This window comes from Cervus elaphus, chromosome 12 (genome assembly GCF_910594005.1).
Source record: "Cervus elaphus chromosome 12, mCerEla1.1, whole genome shotgun sequence".
NCBI classification, from domain to species: Eukaryota; Metazoa; Chordata; class Mammalia; order Artiodactyla; family Cervidae; genus Cervus; species Cervus elaphus.
Window position 1 is genome coordinate 42,628,747 of NC_057826.1, and position 18,768 is coordinate 42,647,514.

An 18,768-nucleotide genomic window follows, 5' to 3' on the forward strand; every position below is an offset into this window, starting at 1 on the left:
CTAATATACACATATTCAGACGTTCACTATTGCATTTCATAGTTAAATTAACTTTACTTGAATTAATCAAGTTTGTAAAATTGGCTATTATTGACCCCCTTTGGGAGCAAGTTATTCTCTTCTTAGTTGCTTATCAAAAATAAAATGCTTAAGTATTTCTGAAAAACTGCTAAACCTGAATGGCATCTGTTTCACTTTTTTAAGAAATGTAAAAACTGCTTCATCAGTAAAATATACCTGGACTTGTCTAAATATTCCAGGATTATATTCATCCAAATACTTTACATGCCACACTAGGAAGGTACCGTCTACTGGGTGTATGGTAAAAAGCATGTCAGGATTCTTATTCCATTCAGCTAGCAGCATTTCGATCTTCCGATCAAGCAGGACCGTAGGCAGTGGCACTGACATAATAGGCCATGAATAGGTTCTAGGACTTCCCTCTCTTTCCGCATCTTCATGTTCTGATGATCCTGTACCTGCTTCAGATTCTCTATCTAGGGATAATTCTAAGTCAGAAAATAAATTCATCAGTACATACTAATAATACTATAAAAATTCATTTACATACTCAGTTCAGTCGCTCAGTCACGTACAACTCTTTGCAAACCCATTGACTGTACCCTACCAGGCTCCTCCTTTCATGGAATTTTCCAGGCAAGAGTACTGGAGTGGGTTGTCATTTCCTTCTCCAGAGGATGTTCCCAACCCAGGGATTGAACCCAGGTCTCCCACATTGCAGGTAGAGGCTTTACCCTCTGAGCCACCAAGGAAGACTATTTACATAACCAGACAATCAATAAACAGAATATCATCTTTAGAGATCATGAATCCCTTTCCCAATTTATGGCCAGGGGAGAAAAAACAAGGAAGGAAATTATTTTCTGGTCTGAACTGAAATTTACTACATTTCTTAATTTTAGATAAATCAAAATTTCATTCACACTATCACATTATCTTTATTATCTCTATTATTAGCAAAACCTATCCCCCATCACCCCCACCGCCAAAAAACATGGTTTGCAAAGTAATACATTACTCAAAGCAATACATTATAAGAAAGCAAAACTAGATGGTAGATGGTCCATATTAGATGGTCAGAAAAAAACCTGTGAAATAAATGGAAAAATGAAAAGGAAGGAGAGGAGGAAGGAAAGATTACAAACCAAAAGTGGCTTCACAAAAAACTGTCAGCCTGAAAAAAAGAAAAACCTGAATACAGTATACTCACCATGATCTAGTTTCATATGTAAACCTCTCTCTCTTTCCTCCTGTGAACGTTCCTCATCTTCTTTATCGCCTTCGTCGTTTTCATGATCTACCTGCCTTTCAGAAAGTTTTCTTAATTGCTGCATAAATATTTCAGTAGATGATGTAAAATGAAATTCTTTGTTGTTTAACCAATGAACTACAAAGCCCCCATTTCCATCATCAATGTTAAATACAGTGCCAACCAAGATATTTGGAATATCTGTGGAATCAGAAAAGATAAAATTTCTATATCAATTCTTAACATCTTTTAAAATATTACATGTGCTTAAAAAGACTAATTCCATTACACAAAAAAATAGGCTAAACAAAAAGTAAACATAACTCTAGCAAGATTTGAAATTTTAATTAAATTTAATGGTAAATGAATTAATGGCATAGACTTACATGGAATTAATCATTTAAAAGCCAAACACACCAAATGCACAAACTTTTATTGAATCCTGGTTTGGGGACAAGGGAAAAAAAAGATATAACAGAAAAGCAACTCTCAAAGACATTTTTGAGATGACTGAAATTTAACTATGATGATTAGAGACCATGGAATTATTTTTAATTTTCTTAGGTACAATAATGATATTGTGACTATGTGACAGAATTTCCTTATTCTTAGGAGACACTTGCTAAATTATGTAGGGTGATGTGCTATGATGTGTTACTTTGAAAACATTAAGAAAAAATTTCACTCACACACCCCCACATACACATATGTGTATATACACAGAGAGAATAAAGCAACTGGGAAAATGTTAGCAATTGTTGAATCAAAGTGGGTGAAATTAGTGTTCACTGTACTATTCTTCCAACTTTGTTGACTGTTTTAAACTTTCCTTAAAAGTTGAGGCAAATAATGCTAAGAAAGAATGCAGGAAGGCAAGCAAAGTACTAAGTATAGCAGATTTTCTCCATGTGGGGTAACTGAAATTCATGCTATTGATCAGTTCATGCAAAATAGTATAATTCAAAAAAAAAACAACAACAATCTCCTTAATCCTCAATCAAATTATAAAGAATCCACTCAATAAAAAGAAAAAAGACTGTCCTCTGCAAAAGAAGTGAGAATCTAAACATGAAATAAGTAATATATTCTAGAAGTGTTTTATTCATAAATATCAATGTTAAATAAAGCTCCAAAGTGTTCTTTTTTTCCAATTCCTGGGTTACAAGCCTGGTTTTCTAACAGAAATGAAACAAATCAAATAAAATAAGAAATGTAAATTAACAATCCTATAAAACAGTACATCCCCTACATACCTATGTACTAGGTAAAAATCCAAATCTCAACCCAAATCTTATCATGGACAAATATTCTGACTGTAAGACATCCTAAAAGATAACTGAGAGATAACTCTCTTGAGACATGTTTTTGAAGAGTGATTATTCCAAATTAGTGGCATTTAAAGAGAAATAACAAATGCATTAAAAAAAAGAATCTACATGTTAATAGAACTATAACATTATAATATACTCTTTTTATCAGAAGATACATTTTGAAATATTTAGGTAATGTTGTAAAATATTTAGGGGATGAAGGAAAATGTCAGTGACTACTTTCAAATGGCTCGGCCAAAGATAATGGAGAAGGGAGCAAAGGTACACACACACATGAGGAGAGAGAATAAAACCAAACATGGTGAAAGGTTAATGACTGAATGTGGGTAAAGAGCACATGGGTATTCACTACACTATGCTTTCAGCTTTACTCTAAGGTTGAGAGGTTTTCCTTAAAAAAAAAAAGAGGGGGCGGAGAAGTCCTACAATATAAAATTATTTGTATTTAACAACTAGGTCAACCTAAATGTATTTTTTTACAAACAGTACCTATAAACACATGATGTTAAATATTTGTACAAAATAATTTTTAAAATAATGTGTAGATAAGTTAGGGTGAAGATGGCTAAAATTGGCTAAATGGTGAAAGTTAATAAAAATGCTAGAAGACAAGGCCTAATGGCCATAAGAACACATCTAGTACTTAGACTCAAATGATGTAACAGAATGCCTATCCACAAGGAATGATCCTGTGATCCTATTTCATTTGATTAGAATAGTATATACAGGTAAAAGGCAAAGCTGTCTAACACAGTATCTGCATACTATCACTGATTGTTTTTTGTTTGAAGTTAAGTCTTCCTCATGGGCAATAACTCAAAATAAGGTTCTTTGACAAAGGTTGAAAATCTATAAAAATCTAAAACCACCACCATTTTGAAAACAAGTGGTGTTATAAATCTTAGAATACAATTAAGATGTTAGGTCAGAAAAGATAATATATTAAAAAAAATTTAATCAGGTAGCACAGCAAACTTCTATTACTCAATAGAAGTATAATGCAAACCACAAATACAAGGCCAATACATAATTTTTATTTTAGTAGCCACATTATATAAACAGGTAAACTTAATTTTAATAATATATTTTATCTGACCCAATATAGATAAAATATTATCATTTCAACATGTAATTGATATTAAATAAAATTATCAATAAGAGATCTTACATTATTTCACTGTTTTCTGAAGTCTTAAAAATCCAGTGTGTATTTTAGAGCATATCTCAGTTTCTACTATCCACATTGCAAGTGCTCAAACAGCTACATGTGGTTCATGGCCACCACACTGGACAACACACATCTATAACCACTACTATTCAATACAATGGGGGTAAGCATCTAAAGGTCACTTTTTCACAACTCCATCTGCTGAGTATCATCTTTTATAAATAAATATTTAAAAATAAAATCCTCTATCTTCACCCTGAAGCAACAGACTGCCACAGACTGCCATTTCAATAAAACATAACTATGTTTAGTTACTAAATCATGTCTGACTCTTTTGCAACCCCATGGACTGTAGCCTACCACACTCCCCTGACCATAGGATTTCCCAAGCAAGAATACTGGCGTGGGTTGTCACTTCCTTCTCCAGGGATCTTCCCAACCCAGGGATTGAACCTGCATCTCCTGCATTGGCAGGTGGACTCTTTAACAATGAACCACCAGGGAAGCCCCAAAACTACATGTGTGCATGCTCAGTCATGTCTGACTCTTTGAGAGTCCATGAATGTAGCCTTCCAAGGCTCCTCTGTCCATGGAATTTTCCAGGCAAGAATACTGGAGTGACTTGCCATTTTTGAACTCCAGGGGATCTTCCCAACCCAAGGATCGAACCCACGTCTCCTATACTGGCAGGTGGATTCTTTACCCAATTCACCATTTGGGAAGCCCAGATAAATCCCTCCTATTGTACAAATATAGTTCTTCCAGCAATATAATATGAAACTCCTAGGCCTTATCATATGTTTTTCATGCAGAAAGAAAACAATGACCTTAAACAGAAGCTTTAAATATGCTCTGGCCAACAATGAACCTGCCTCAAGAAGAAAAAAGCAAAAATAAAATATAAAGGTTAGAAGAAAAACTATCTTGAATGCAGGACAAGAAAGTGTATGAGAGTAAAAACAAGATATGTTGAAATATAAAGAAAACTCTATGAAAAGTTATAAAGAAGAGTTGAGAAGAGAGAATAATAGTGAAAATACAGAAGGAAGGAATATCACATTAATTAACCAAGCTGCCACTTCTGTTCATCCCCAGGTTCAACTAAACCTCTAATTTACTTAGAAACTTTGCTATATTCTAGACAAACTAAGGTGTTCAAAAATACTTATCCAAAATTATTCCCTGAGAATCACAGTCTCAATTTAAGAAATGGAATCTTATATTTCTATTCTAATTAAGAATTATTTTAAAAGGAAACATGGAGTGTTTATATGAAATTAAAAACAGGTTATAAAAGTAGTCCTACTTTTCTATTTATCTTATTTCAGCAGATAGTAAGTAAAACTTTACTATCCTTTACCTGTGGCGGGGTTGATGCTTGCTGCAATGTGAAAATGACACAGTGCATTTGCGTGGTGGGAAATATGTCTTTGAACTTCATGTGTTGCCGTCTCATCAGGCTTTAATTCAGTGTGAGTTACAAGAACAGAAGATCGCCTTTGTCCTTTTCTTAAATTTTTCAAATGGTGTATTGTCTAAAACAGAAAAATAATTACTAAATCTAAGTCTGGGAAGTCTAACTAATGCTGATCAAAGTACTTTTGATAATCAAGGATCTTAATAATTTTTCTTTCTGTAAAACCTATCTTATAGGAAAATTTAACTACAATAGAACAACTCTGAATATATTCTCCATTGGCCTTGCAAATTTTATAGTTCAAGGCAGCAGTTGCTCAAAAACACTTATTATCTACAGAAACTGCTACAAAGATTAGGAGTCCAAAGTCTAGTTTTGTGGGGATATCCCAGTACTGAGGTGAAATTTACTAGTCATATGAGTGTAAAAATAAATTCCAAATCTTCCTACCAGAAAGAATATTCCTCCTCAAAATTCTCACTGTTCTCTAGGCAAGAATATCAGAGTGGGTTGCAATTTCCTTCTCCAGGGGATCTTCCTGACCCAGGGATTGAACCCTCTCCTGCACTGCAGGCAGATTCTTTACCTTCTGAGCCACCAGGGCAGACCCAAGGACTACACAGCCAGCTAAATAATCATATATAACCTCTATTATAAAGACAAAAAGAGGGTACAAAAATACAGAATAACAACAGGAAACCTTAACTTAGTGCAGCCAGGAAGACCTCATGAAAGTGATGACCTGTGGAATTTGCTTAAATTGGGATAAGTATCTATAATAAAAATTCTGTACTGACATACCCCATCATTTGAACTATTCTGACATGGGACCATGTCAACTCTTGGCACCATCTTTTCTCCACATCATAACTCCACCTCATGGCACTTCCTTTTTGTGTCACATAACCACCCCCAAAACCATGCCTAATAATATTTAATAATATACCATTCTTTCCATTTATTCCTCACATTCAGTTAAATAAAATGTAGCATCCTCTCAGTTATTTCTGATTAAGGTAAAATATCTGCACCTTCCTTTCAATTCCACAGCTCTTGTCCCTTTTTGTGTGAAAAACAGTATCAGTTCTATGGTGTGTCCTCTGTCTCTGGTCTCCCTGTTTATTTCTTTGATTATACCTATCAAATTATTTTCACTCGATCTTTGACATTTATCATTATTTTAAATTAGATTGCAAGACCAGTTATTTTCTCCTAGAAACAAAAGGTATAATTTAAGTATATATAGAATTATATAGAGCTTACAGTTAGGAGTTTTGTAGGAAAGGATGTTAGAAAGCAAAAGAGCTTGTAAGTAGGTAATCAGGCTTTTTCTATTAAAAACAATTTTAACACTACTATTGAACAACATTTTATTAAAAGAGTGCAAAACTGTCTAATCACTGATTACATATTACATTTTTGCTTTTATTGTATGTGGCAGTAATTAAATTTAACAAATACTTGAAAAGCAATATATTAGGTAACATGCAGGATACAAAAATATCTAAAAGTCCTTAAGCCTCCAAAAGCTTATACATAGAGATAAAATGTTACACAAGTATATATAAATTACTGTAAACACCTAGTAAATAAAGTACTTTTCCCTACTAAACTGCAATCAATATCAAAACACACTACAAAAAAAAATACTATAACTCTGTTCTGACTCCTGCTTTTAATTTCATTTATGATTTAAATGTTGAAAAAAAAAGTATAAATAGTGCCTAATCACAGATACTATCAGAGCAGGACTATCTTATATAAAATTTTAAAGGACCACATCCTTAGCCTATCAAACCGCCAAAATACTTCTGTCTGCTGAAAATGCAAAAACCATTTTGACTATGTAACCATTAAAGTGCTCATGTAAATATGCAATGTATAATTAGTAATGTAGAGAGATCTTTATAATACATTAAGTATAAAAAGCAAGTTATAAAACATTACGACAATCTCAATCTTATAAATAAAGAAAAAAATGCACAAACACATATACTGGAAGAGTTGGATTATAAACTCACACTTTTTTTTCTTGTTTGTAATCTAATTTTAGAATAAGCATAAGTAATATGTTTATCTCACTTTATTCCCTAATCATAATGGGCATAACAGTTCACACTATATTATAAAAATCTAAAGCACTTTTATAATTTAAAAATTATAAAAACTATTTCATTTTCAAAATAGTAAACCATGAAAACTATGCAATTATATAAGTTCACTTAATATCTTAACATTTTTATTCTTATTCACGGTCATTTTTAACTTTATTTTTTAATTATAAGTCACTTTTAGTTAGTAAAATTCAATCCTCACAGAACAAAAGCAAAATATTTCTGTTTATTTTTTAAAGGTTACTGTGGTATTTTATTTTTTATCTTTTGGCTGTGCCATGCAGCTTGCAAGATCTTATTTCCCTGACCAGGGACTGAACCTGTGCCCTAGTAGAGAATGGACCTAGGCCTAACCACTGGACTGCAAGGGAATTCCCCACAAAATATTTTTAATTACAACCAATTTCAAGGACTTTTACACGACACATTATCTTCAAGATTCATTTACTGTTTTATATAATACAGTACCTCAAGAGCATGCTGTATCCTGTCTTTGTGTTTTCCAGCATGAGTAAGGTTGCTGGAAACACTGGAAGTGGTAGTCTCACAAATCTGCTCACCCAAAAGACAGTCTTCTGGAAGTAAGGTTTCTGCCCAGAGCCGGCAGACACCATCATGGCACGAAGTTAATAACACATTACAGACAGAACCTCTAATGATAAAGAGAAATAAATAAAAGCTACTATAAATATCAATGCCATGAAAAATTAAAGGCTATTCATACTTAGTTCCTCATGCTTAAAGATGACATTAGTACAAAACTAACAGTATGATCTATCTGCAATTATTTTTCCAATAATGATAATGGATTTCTACTGACTACTTCACACTCTCACCAACACCCATTTATTACCCGCTCAGACCTGCAAGGTGGCAGGCTGGACTCAGGATGCAATCTGTTACCATGCAATAAGAATAACCTAACTGTGTCTGACACTCACCTTAATTCATTAAATTTAAACTCTGAATAGCTAAACTAAATGATAGTATAGTACGTGTTCAATTGTTTTAGAAGTTACACTGTGTGGAGAAAAAGTATCAATCAAAGAGCTTGAAATCACACACAGTACTGCTGAACATCATAAAAACTAGGAAGCAGGGGTGAAAAGGAAACAAATAAATTAATGCCAGATTATATACATGTGCTGCTTGAAAACAAGGCTCTGGAGGATTAGTATCCCCTAAACAAAACAAACAAGACAGCAAAAGGAAACCTACATTTCTGTCATTACAAATTATAGAATGACCATAATAAAAGATCATTAATTATAATTAAACTATGTGGTTTATCACAATAGTAGCTTTATCCTTCTTATAATCTAAACAGTTACGAATAGGGAAACAAATGTATTAATAAAACTATAAGGAGACTATAATTTCAAACTATAAATCAATTTCCATTAAGTTAAGCAAAAATTCACAGTATCAAGCAGCTGAAGTGACTTAACCACTTATCTTAAAAAAAAAAAAGCGCGAAAAATTTTCCTGTTAAAAATATGCTTACACAGAATCTGACTCAGTCAAAGGCAAAGTGTTCTGCAAATGTTTTCCATAGATGCAAATAACTTAAGCAGATTAAGCTAGAAGAGCCTTTTATTTAGGTTCCAAAACTGTATACATTCCCCATGTTATCATTTACTGAGCCCCACACTGAGTGTGCTGTATTTCCCATCAAGGGCAAATGGTGCTCAGATATATTGAGCAGTGAAATAACCCTTCCTCAAGAATAAATACAGATTTCCAAGCAAGCATTTTTAGAACTTACATATAATACAAGAACCATTTGCTTAGGCTATTTTATAGCTTGCTTAATCTTTCAAATACTTTTAAAAGATGCTGTAACAATGAGGAAAAATTTGATAAGTTTCTGTTGCTAGGCTTAAGAAAAAGTTGGGACACTATTTACTCTATGTGATTACACGTTCCCAGCATGTGGATTACTAACAGTTTATTACTATGTTTTATTCTTCCTTAATGTGTGCTTTTCTATTACCTGCAAATGTTTGCTTCTTAGAATCTATTGCTGCTGCTAATACTGACAATACTAGCTAATGCTGTCTGGGCACACACAAAGTGCAAAGGCCTGTATAAGCATTTACACGCGCTCACATATTTTAGTCTCATACAACTCTCTGAGGTAGGTACTACTGCTACCCTCATCTACAAGGGCAAGGAGAGCTTAAGAAATTTAGTCAAAAGCTCACAAAGCTGGTAACAGCAGAATCTGAATTCAGGCAGTTGACACCTAGAACCTATGCTCTTAACTGTCACCATATCAATCAAAAGAACTTTTGTTTTCATTATTTTTATAAACATATAAGTGTACAAAATGAAGTTACATGATACACTTGTCTAACCTGGGCATATACTTGCTAGTTTTACGCCATGAAAAACCTGTTACAGCTCGTGGATGTGCCAAATACACAAAGGAAAACTGAGTAGACGCTTGTCTCCTTTTCACTTCATGATGATCCTGAGGTATAATTGAAGACTTCCAACCAGTCATAGGATACCACACTTTCAAAAGACAATCATCCTGTAAAAATATATAGGCCAATATAAAATTAATTTGTACACACACACTTCAAAATTTAAGTGGTTTGAACAGAAGCTTTAAAAATTAACCTATATATAAAAAATACACAGAGTTTTTATATATAGTACAGAACTAAATCTAAATCTATTAATAAAATGATCCTTATTACTCTAAATGATACCATTCATGAAGGATAAATGGACCATGTGCTCATTATCAATATTCTCTACACAAAGCTGGTTTTCAAATAGAGACTGAAGCCAAACTCCCCCACTTCAATACACCAGGGTCCTCCCTGTAAAGAAAAGACTCAAAAGACTCTGAAACCAGATGATAGCTTGGATAAGAAAGAAGCCATGTTATCTGGCACAGTTATCCTCTTCTCCTTTCTGAAGAGATCTGAAAGGATGAGACAAACCTTTTTTAAAAAATGCTTCTTATTCTAAGTCAGGATGCAGCAAACTTTTCCTGTAAAGGGCCAAGTAAGTTTTGCGGACCACACAGCTTCTGATACAGATTTTTCCTGGTTTTGTGTTGTTGTTGTTTTTTTCTTATAACCCTTTAAAAATGTAAAATCCATTTTTGGCTCATGGACCATAGTGTGTTCTTATGATGACAAGGCATTTAGGCAGTTTTTCGGAACCACCTTTATGCCCACTTAAGATATTTACAGGTATATCAATAGGTATAGACAATCATTTTACTTAGTTCTAAGAATTTTGTTAAAAGGCCTAAACAATTTTATCTTATTTAACAGGAACTATCTCTTTCACAGTGCTTCATCCTCAGTGGTGAAAAGTTTATAAAGGAAAATAATAAAATAACATTTATGGAAAAAAAATCTCAATCTCTAAGAAACAATGAAAATATGTGTTTCTGAAAAAGTGTGTATAAATGCAAATATTTTCATCTGAGCTGGAACAACACTTCTGTCTCTTTTCCATCTTAGTATTCATTCTCAATCTACACTGCATAATGTAGGTTTCTACTGAAGGCTCATTTATTCAGATATCTGATTTACACAACAGATCTCTTTAAGTACTTACCTTGAGACAAAGCACTTAACCATGCACTAGTTGCTTTCCTCCAAGTACCTTGTTCACCTAGCATCATTTTCACCTTCCCAAATTTACTGCAGAATCTACGTCAGTAGTTTCAGATTATGTACCATAAAAACCCTTAACGTAGCTGAGAGCCCCTAAGGAGTCAAAATGGAAAGTCAGAGAGCCTCCACAACCAAGGCAATCTAGCCCCTTCTCTCATTCCCACTAGCTTCCTCCCTCAAGTAAAGCAATCTCAACACTTTTTATCTATTACTATCTAAAACTCTAAAACCACAAAGAATTAAACTAGAAATCAGTTATTAGAAAGAGAGAAAATTTCCAAGTATTTATAAACTAATCAAAATGCTTCTAAATTACAAGAGAAAATTTTAAATATGTTGAACTGAAGGAAAATAAAAACAAAACATCAAACTTGGGGGGTTGTAGCTACATGAGTGCTTAGAAGGAAATGTATAGCTTTAGATGCTATACATCAAGAAAGAAGAAAGGTTGCAAATTAATGGTTTATGCTACAACCCAAAGCATCAAGTAAAAGAAGACCAAAGAGAACTCACATTAAAGAGATAAGAGGAAGAATAAAAACCAATGAAATAAAATATGAAAAAAAATCAAGAAATCAATGAATCCAAAAGCTATTTTTGAGAAGATCAATAAAATTGATGATCTAGAGTGATCAAAAATATTTAGAGAGAAAATACAAATTACCATTATCAAGAATGAAAGATAGGACATTACTACAGATCCCATAAACGACAAAGGAACTGGGCAGTATCATGAACAATTTTATCCCAATCAATTCAACAATGTATGTTAAATCCCTAAAAAGATAATTTCTTTTTTTTTTTTCTTTTTTTTTAAATTTTTTATTAGTTGGAGGCTAATTACTTCACAACATTTCAGTGGGTTTTGTCATACATTGATATGAATCAGCCATAGATTTACATGTATTCCTAAAAAGATAATTTCAAAACAACTGACAAAGGAGGAAAGAGAAAACTTGAATAGCTCTACATCTATTAAAGATGCTGAATTCACAATTTGAAATTTTCTCACTAAAGGAAAAAATAAAACTGTAAAACTATAACTAAAATACTAGCCTAGATGGCTTTACTGATGAATTTTACCAAACATTTAAGGAATAAATAGCACCAATCCTTCACAAACTGTTTCAGAAAATAAAGGAAAAAAATGATCTCATTGTATAAGGGCATTATTATTAGCCAGACACCAAAACCAAAGACATAAAAAAACTATACGTGAATGTCTTTCATAAACAAAGATGCAAACACCTTTAAACTTAATCCAGCAGTATGTTAAAAAACAAGTTTTGACCAAGTGGAGATTATCCCAGCAAAGGGAAGTGGGTTTAACATTGGAAAAATCAGTAACTGCATTTCATCATACTATTGATAACAGAATGAGAAAGAAAACCTACATAATTATCTCACTATATGCAGAAAAAGCACTTGACAAAAGTAAACACTAACTCATGGAGGAAAAATAACATTCTCAACACAGAGAAATAGGAAAAATAAAAGGGAATATACATCACATGATCAAGTTGAGTAACTCTATGATAAACCTTCAACTTATATCATATATAGTGGTGGAAGACAATGCTTTTCCCATAAAACTGAGAGCAATACAAGAACATCTGCTCTCATCGTTTCTATTCAACAAAGTGTACTAGATGTCCTAGCGCTTGTGATATATTGAGTAAGGGAAAAAAATAAAAGGCATACGGATCAGAAAGGAAGAAGTAAAACTGTGTTTATTCACAAAATCCTAAGAAAACTACCCAAAAAGGGTAGTTCAGTTCTAGCAAGAACTGATAAGCAAGGTCATGAGATTAAGGATCAAAATTCAAAAATCAACTCTATTTCTGTATGTTATCAATAATTAGAAATGCAATTTTTGTAAATACATTTTACATTAGGAAGATAAACTTAAATTGTGTACACTGAAAATGATGAAACGCTGCTCAGAGAAAGAAAACCTAAATAAAAAGAGAAGCATACCACATTTGTAGATAAGAAGACCAACTATTACTAATGTAGAATTCTTATCAAGTTGATCTGTAGAGATATAATGCAAACACTATCAAAATCACAGCAGTTTTTTTTTTTTTGGTAGAAACTGACAAAATCTGTAAGGAAATCAAAGGACTGACACCACCAAAAATATTTTAAAAGAAAAAAAAGAGGAGCAACAGTCTTAGAAACTTATGGCTGCTAAAAGGGAAGAGAAAGTTAGGGGTGGTCATGTACACACTGCTATATTTAAAATGGATAACCAACAAGGCTTTACTATATAGCACCCAGAACTCTACGCAGTGTTGTATGACTGCCTGGATCGGAGCGGGGTTTTGGGGGGAATGGATACACATATATGTATGGCTACTTTCAACTGAAACTATCACAACACTGTAAATCGACTATCAGTTCAGTCGCTCAGTCGTGTCTGACTCTTTGTGACCCCATGAACCGCAGCATGCCAGGCCTCCCTATCCATCACCAACTGCCGGAGTCTACCCAAACCCATGTCCATTAAGTCGGTGATGCCATCCAACCATCTCATCCTCTGTCATCCCCTTCTCCTCATGCCCTCAATCTTTCCCAGCACCAGGGTCTTCTCAAATGAGTCAGCTCTTCGCATCAGGTGGCCAAAGTATTGGAGTTTCAGCTTCAGCATCAGTCCTTCCAGTGAACACCCAGGACCGTTACAGGCTGGATCTCGTTACAGTCCAAGGGACTCTCAAGAGTCTTCTCCAACACCACAATTCAAAAGCATCAATTCTTTGGTGCTCAGCTTTCTTCACAGTACAAATCTCACATCCATACATGACCACTGGAAAAACCATAGCCTTGACTACATGGACCTCTGTTGACAAAGTAATGTCTCTGCTTTTTAATATACTGTCTAGGTTGGTCATAACTTTCCTTCTAAGGAGTAAGCATCTTAATTTCATGGCTGCAATCACCATCTGCAGTGATTTTGGAGCCCCAAAAAATAAAGGGTGGTGTCATCTGCATATCTGAGGTTATTGATATTTATCCTGGCAATCTTGATTCCAGCTTGTGCTTCCTCCAGCCCAGCGTTTCTCATGATGTACTCTGCATATAAGTTAAATAAGCAGGGTGACAATATGCAGCCTTGAGTACTCCTTTTCCTATTTGGAACCAGTCTGTTGTTCATGTCCAGTTATATCTGTTGCTTCCTGACCTGCGTACAGGTTTCTCAAGAGGCAGGTCAGGTGGTCTGGTATTTCCACTTCTTTCAGAATTTTCCACAGTTTATTATCATCCACACAGTCAAAGGCTTTGGCATAGTCAATAAAAGAAATAGATGTTTTTCTGGAACTCTCTTGCTTTTTTGATGATCCAGCAGATGCTGGCAATTTGATCTCTGGTTCCTTTGCCTTTTCTAAAACCACCTTGAACATCTGCAAATTCACAATTTCGTATTGCTGAAGCCTGGCTTGAAGAATTTTGAGCATTACTTTACTAGCGTTATGAGATGAGTTCAATCGTGCAGTAGTTTGAGCATTCTTTGAGATTGCCTTTCTTTGGGATTGGAATGAAAACTGACCTTTTCCAATCCTGTGATCACTGCTGAGTTTCCAAATTTTAGGGCATATAGAGTGCAGCACTTTAACAGTATCATCTTTCAGGATTTGAAATAGCTCAACTGGAATTCTATCACCTCCACTAGCTTTGTTCATAGTGATGCTTCCTAAGGCCCATTTGACTTCACATTCCAGGATGTCTGGCTCTAGGTGAGTGATCACACCATCATGATTATCTGGGTCGTGAAGATCTTTTTTGTATAGTTCTTTCGTGTATTCTTGCCACCTCTTGTTAATATCTTCTGCTTCTGTTAGGTCCCTACCATTTCTGTCTTTTATTGAGCCCATCTTTGCATACAATGTTCCCTTGGTATCTCTAATTTTCTTGAAGAGATCCCTAGTCTTTCCCATTCTATTGTCTTCTTCTATTTCTTTGCACTGATCCCTGAGGAAGGCTTTCTTATCTCTCCTTGCTATTCTTTGGAACTCTGCATTCAAATGGGTATATCTTCCCTTTCCTCCTTTGCTTTTCAGTTCTCTTCTTTTCACAGCTATTTGTAAGGCCTCCTCAGACAGCCATTTTGCTTTTTTGCATTTCTTTTTCTTGGGGATGGTCTTGATTCCTGTCTCCTGTACAATGTCATGAACCACCGTCCATAGTTCATCAGGCACTCTATCAGATCTAGTCCCTTAAATCTATTTCTCACTTCCACTGTACAGTCATAAGGGATTTGATTTAGATCATACCTGTATGATCTAGTGGTTTTCCCCATTTTCTTCAATTTAAGTCTGAATTTGGCAATAAGAAGTTCATGAATGACTATACTCCAATACAAAGTAAGAAGTTAAAAAAAGAACAGCTGAGGAGTATATATGTTCATAGAAGTACTTTATTTAAGAAATATAATTCCCAAAGACGAAAAAAAAAGTTAGAGGAGTCATACTACTCGATTTCAAAGCTAACTATAAAGCCACGGTAATCAAGACACATATCATTAGCATAAAGGCATATATATACACACACACACACATAAATGTGTGTGTTAATTTATATATGGAACAAAATAAGGAAGCCAGGAACAGATCCACATATGTATGGAAAATTGATTTTCAACAAAGTTGTCTAGGAAATTCAATGGAGAATGGATTGCCTTTTCAAAATGTAACTGGAATTATCTTGATATCCCTTTGGGAAAAACTGAGTTCAAATCAAATGCAAAAAAAAAAAAAAAAAGAAAATCCCAAAATGTAAAAATCAAAACTCTTAAGGGCTTCTGGTTCAAGATGGTGGAGTAGAAGGACATACACTCATCTCCTCTTGTGAGAGCACCAAAACAGTAACTAGCTGTTGAACAGTGATTGACAGGACGACACTGGAACCCACCAAAAAAAGACACCCAATGTCCAAAGACAAAGAAGAAGCCACAGCAGATGGTCAGAGGGGCACAATGACGATAAAATCAAATCTCATATCTGACAGGTGTGTGACACACAGACTGGGTAACAATAATACCAAAGAAGTTCTCACACTGTTGTAAAAGCTCTGAACCCAACATCAGGCTTCCCAGCCTAGGGATCTGACAAAGGGACTGGAATCCCCAGGGAATCTGGTATTGAGGGCCAGTAGGAATTGATTACAGGACTTATAGAGGACTGGGGAAACAAGAGACTCCAGTCTGGAAGGGCATAAACAAAATTCTGCACACACCAAGACCCCGGGGAGAAAAGCCGTGACCCCACAGGAGACTGAACCAAAACTACAAGCCAGTGTTGGAGGGCCTCCTGTGGAGCCATGGGTCAGCAGCGGCTCACCACAAGGACAGGGGCACTGGAAGGTCTCCCTTGGCACAAACCCTTTTGGAATTCATCATTAACCCAACCACAGAGCCCACAGACCCCAAAGCTTGGTTACCTCAGGCCAAACAACTACCAGGGAGGGAGTGCAACTCCACCCATCAGCAGATAATTGGATTAAAGCTTTACGGAGCAAGGCCCTGCCCACCAGAGCAAGATCCAGTTTTTCCCATGCCACTCCCTCCCATCAAGATGCTTACAGGAGCCTCAGCTCATCCATCAGAGGGAAGACAGAAAAACCAAGAAGCAGCACAGTCTTACAGCAGCTGAAACAAAAACTGTATTACAGAAAATTAATCAGCATGAAAAAACAGAAAGTTATGTCCCAGATGAAGGGACAAGATAAAACTCCAGAAAAACAACTAAATGAAGAGGAGATAGACAACCTTCCAGAAAAAGAATTCAGAATAATGATAGTGAAGATGATCCAGGATCTTGGGAAAAGAATAGAGGCAAAGACTGAGAAGATGCAAGAAATGTTTACCAAAGACCTAGAGGAACTAAAGAACGGAGATGAGTAATAAACAAGAAGGAATCCACAGCAGAATAACTGAGGCAGAAGAACAAATAAATGACCTGGAGGACAGAATGGTGGAAATCACTGCCACAGAACAGAATATAGAAATAAGAAAGCAAAGAAATAAAGACAGCCTAAGCGTCCTCTGGGACAGCATTAAATGCAGTAACATTTGCTTTAGAGGGGTCCCAGAAGGAGAAGAGAAAGGGAAAGAGAGAGAGAGAGAGAAGAGAAAGAAAAAAATGAGAAATTATTTGGAGAGATAATAGCTGAAAACCTCCCAAAGAAAATAGTCGATCAAGTCTGGGAAGCACAGAGAGTCCCAAGCAGGAACACACCAAGGAACATACTAATGAAACTGACAAAATTAAAGACAGAGATAAAATATTAAAAGCAACAATGGAAAAATGACAAATAACATACAAGGGAATTCCCACCAGGCTAACAGCTCATTTCTCAACAGAAACTAACCCTACAAGCCAGAAGGGAATGGCATGATATATTTAAAGTGACTGAGAGGAAGAACTGAAAACCAAGAATACTCTACCCAGCAAGACTCTCCTTCAGATTTGATGGAGAAATCACATGCTTTCCAGAGAAGCAAAAGTTAAGAGAATTCAGCACCACCAAACCATCTGTACAACAAAGGCTAAAGGAAATTATCTAGACAGGAAACAAGAGAAGGAAAAGACCTACAGATAGTAAACCCGAAACAATTAAGAAAATGGTAATAGAATCATACTTATCAATAATTCCCTTAAATGTACATGGATTAAATGCACCAACCAAAAGACACAGACTGGCTGGGAGATGAAAACACATGCATGTATGCACTTCCACTTACCACAACACTCTACTTGACACCCCCCCAAAATTGTATGTAATTATTTTATATTGTTAATCATGTTCCCATTATGAATTGCAATTATAATTATTTTATATTTTTTGCCTATTGACTGTGAAAACTGATAAACATCTTTTACTATTGTGATGATGTAACTACTACTCACTTAATACCACTGACTCATTTGGTCAACAGAAAAATAAGAACTCTGTATCACCAAAACTAGGATCTAATAAGAAAGCCTATAATCACTTTTTAAAATCCAGATTCATATGAGAATTATCTTGAAATTTTTGGAAAAATACAAATACTCAGGTATTGCTTTTTTTCTCCAGAGCTCCAGATATGCTTCTAATGAACAGTCATGTTTAAAAACAACTGGACTATATAATGATCATTTACTTTTATCTAGTATGTTTCACTTTTTCTATTTCATATTCATTGCTCCCATTTCATTTATGTTCTCCAATTTCTCCATCTCTTTCCTTTTTGCTGTTCTTTTTCAAGCCTTTATCAACTGTAGTAAAGCTTTTATATTTATATATATATATATGTACAATATATATATTAGGAAACTTATCAATTTTTGCCTAACTAAAAAAATTATGACATTTTGATTCCACTTGTTTGACTTAGTATGAATAGAATGCTACATTTATAATTAAAAAATAGAATATGCAACAAGCAACAAAGGTTTGCTGTATAGCATAGGGAACTATAGTCAGTATCTTATAATAACCTACGATAGAAAATAATTTGAAAAATAATATATGTTTATTTGTATAACTGAATCACCTTGCTGTGAACTTGGAACAGTGTAAGTCAACTATACTTCAATAAAATATATATATATATTTTCTTAAAACTATAAAACTTCTAAGAGAAAACACAGTAAAATATCTTTGTGATTTAAGGATAGACAAAGTTTTTTTTTAATGACAAAGAATTTTTTTTTAATCTAGGCCATAAAAAGCACAAACCAATATTAAAAAATTTATGTTAGATTTCTTCAAAATTAAAACTTCTACACATCAAAAGATCATGGTATGTGGTCCCACCATTTCATGGCAAATAGATGGAGAAAAAAT

General features: G+C 34.5%; 1 protein-coding gene across 3 annotated transcripts in view; it reads right to left on the bottom strand.

Annotated features, from left to right (window-relative positions):
* The window catches only part of DMXL2 (Dmx like 2), a 169,943-nt gene that overhangs the window by 79,307 nt on the left and 71,868 nt on the right, over positions 1–18,768 (bottom strand). For all 3 annotated transcript variants that reach the window (XM_043920225.1, XM_043920224.1, XM_043920226.1), the window contains exons 7-11: positions 9,658–9,836; positions 7,769–7,952; positions 5,130–5,304; positions 1,232–1,471; positions 238–509 (exon numbers count right to left, since the gene is read on the bottom strand). In XM_043920225.1, the coding sequence (XP_043776160.1) occupies positions 238–509; positions 1,232–1,471; positions 5,130–5,304; positions 7,769–7,952; positions 9,658–9,836 (1,050 nt within the window). The remainder of the gene's footprint in view (positions 1–237; positions 510–1,231; positions 1,472–5,129; positions 5,305–7,768; positions 7,953–9,657; positions 9,837–18,768) is intronic.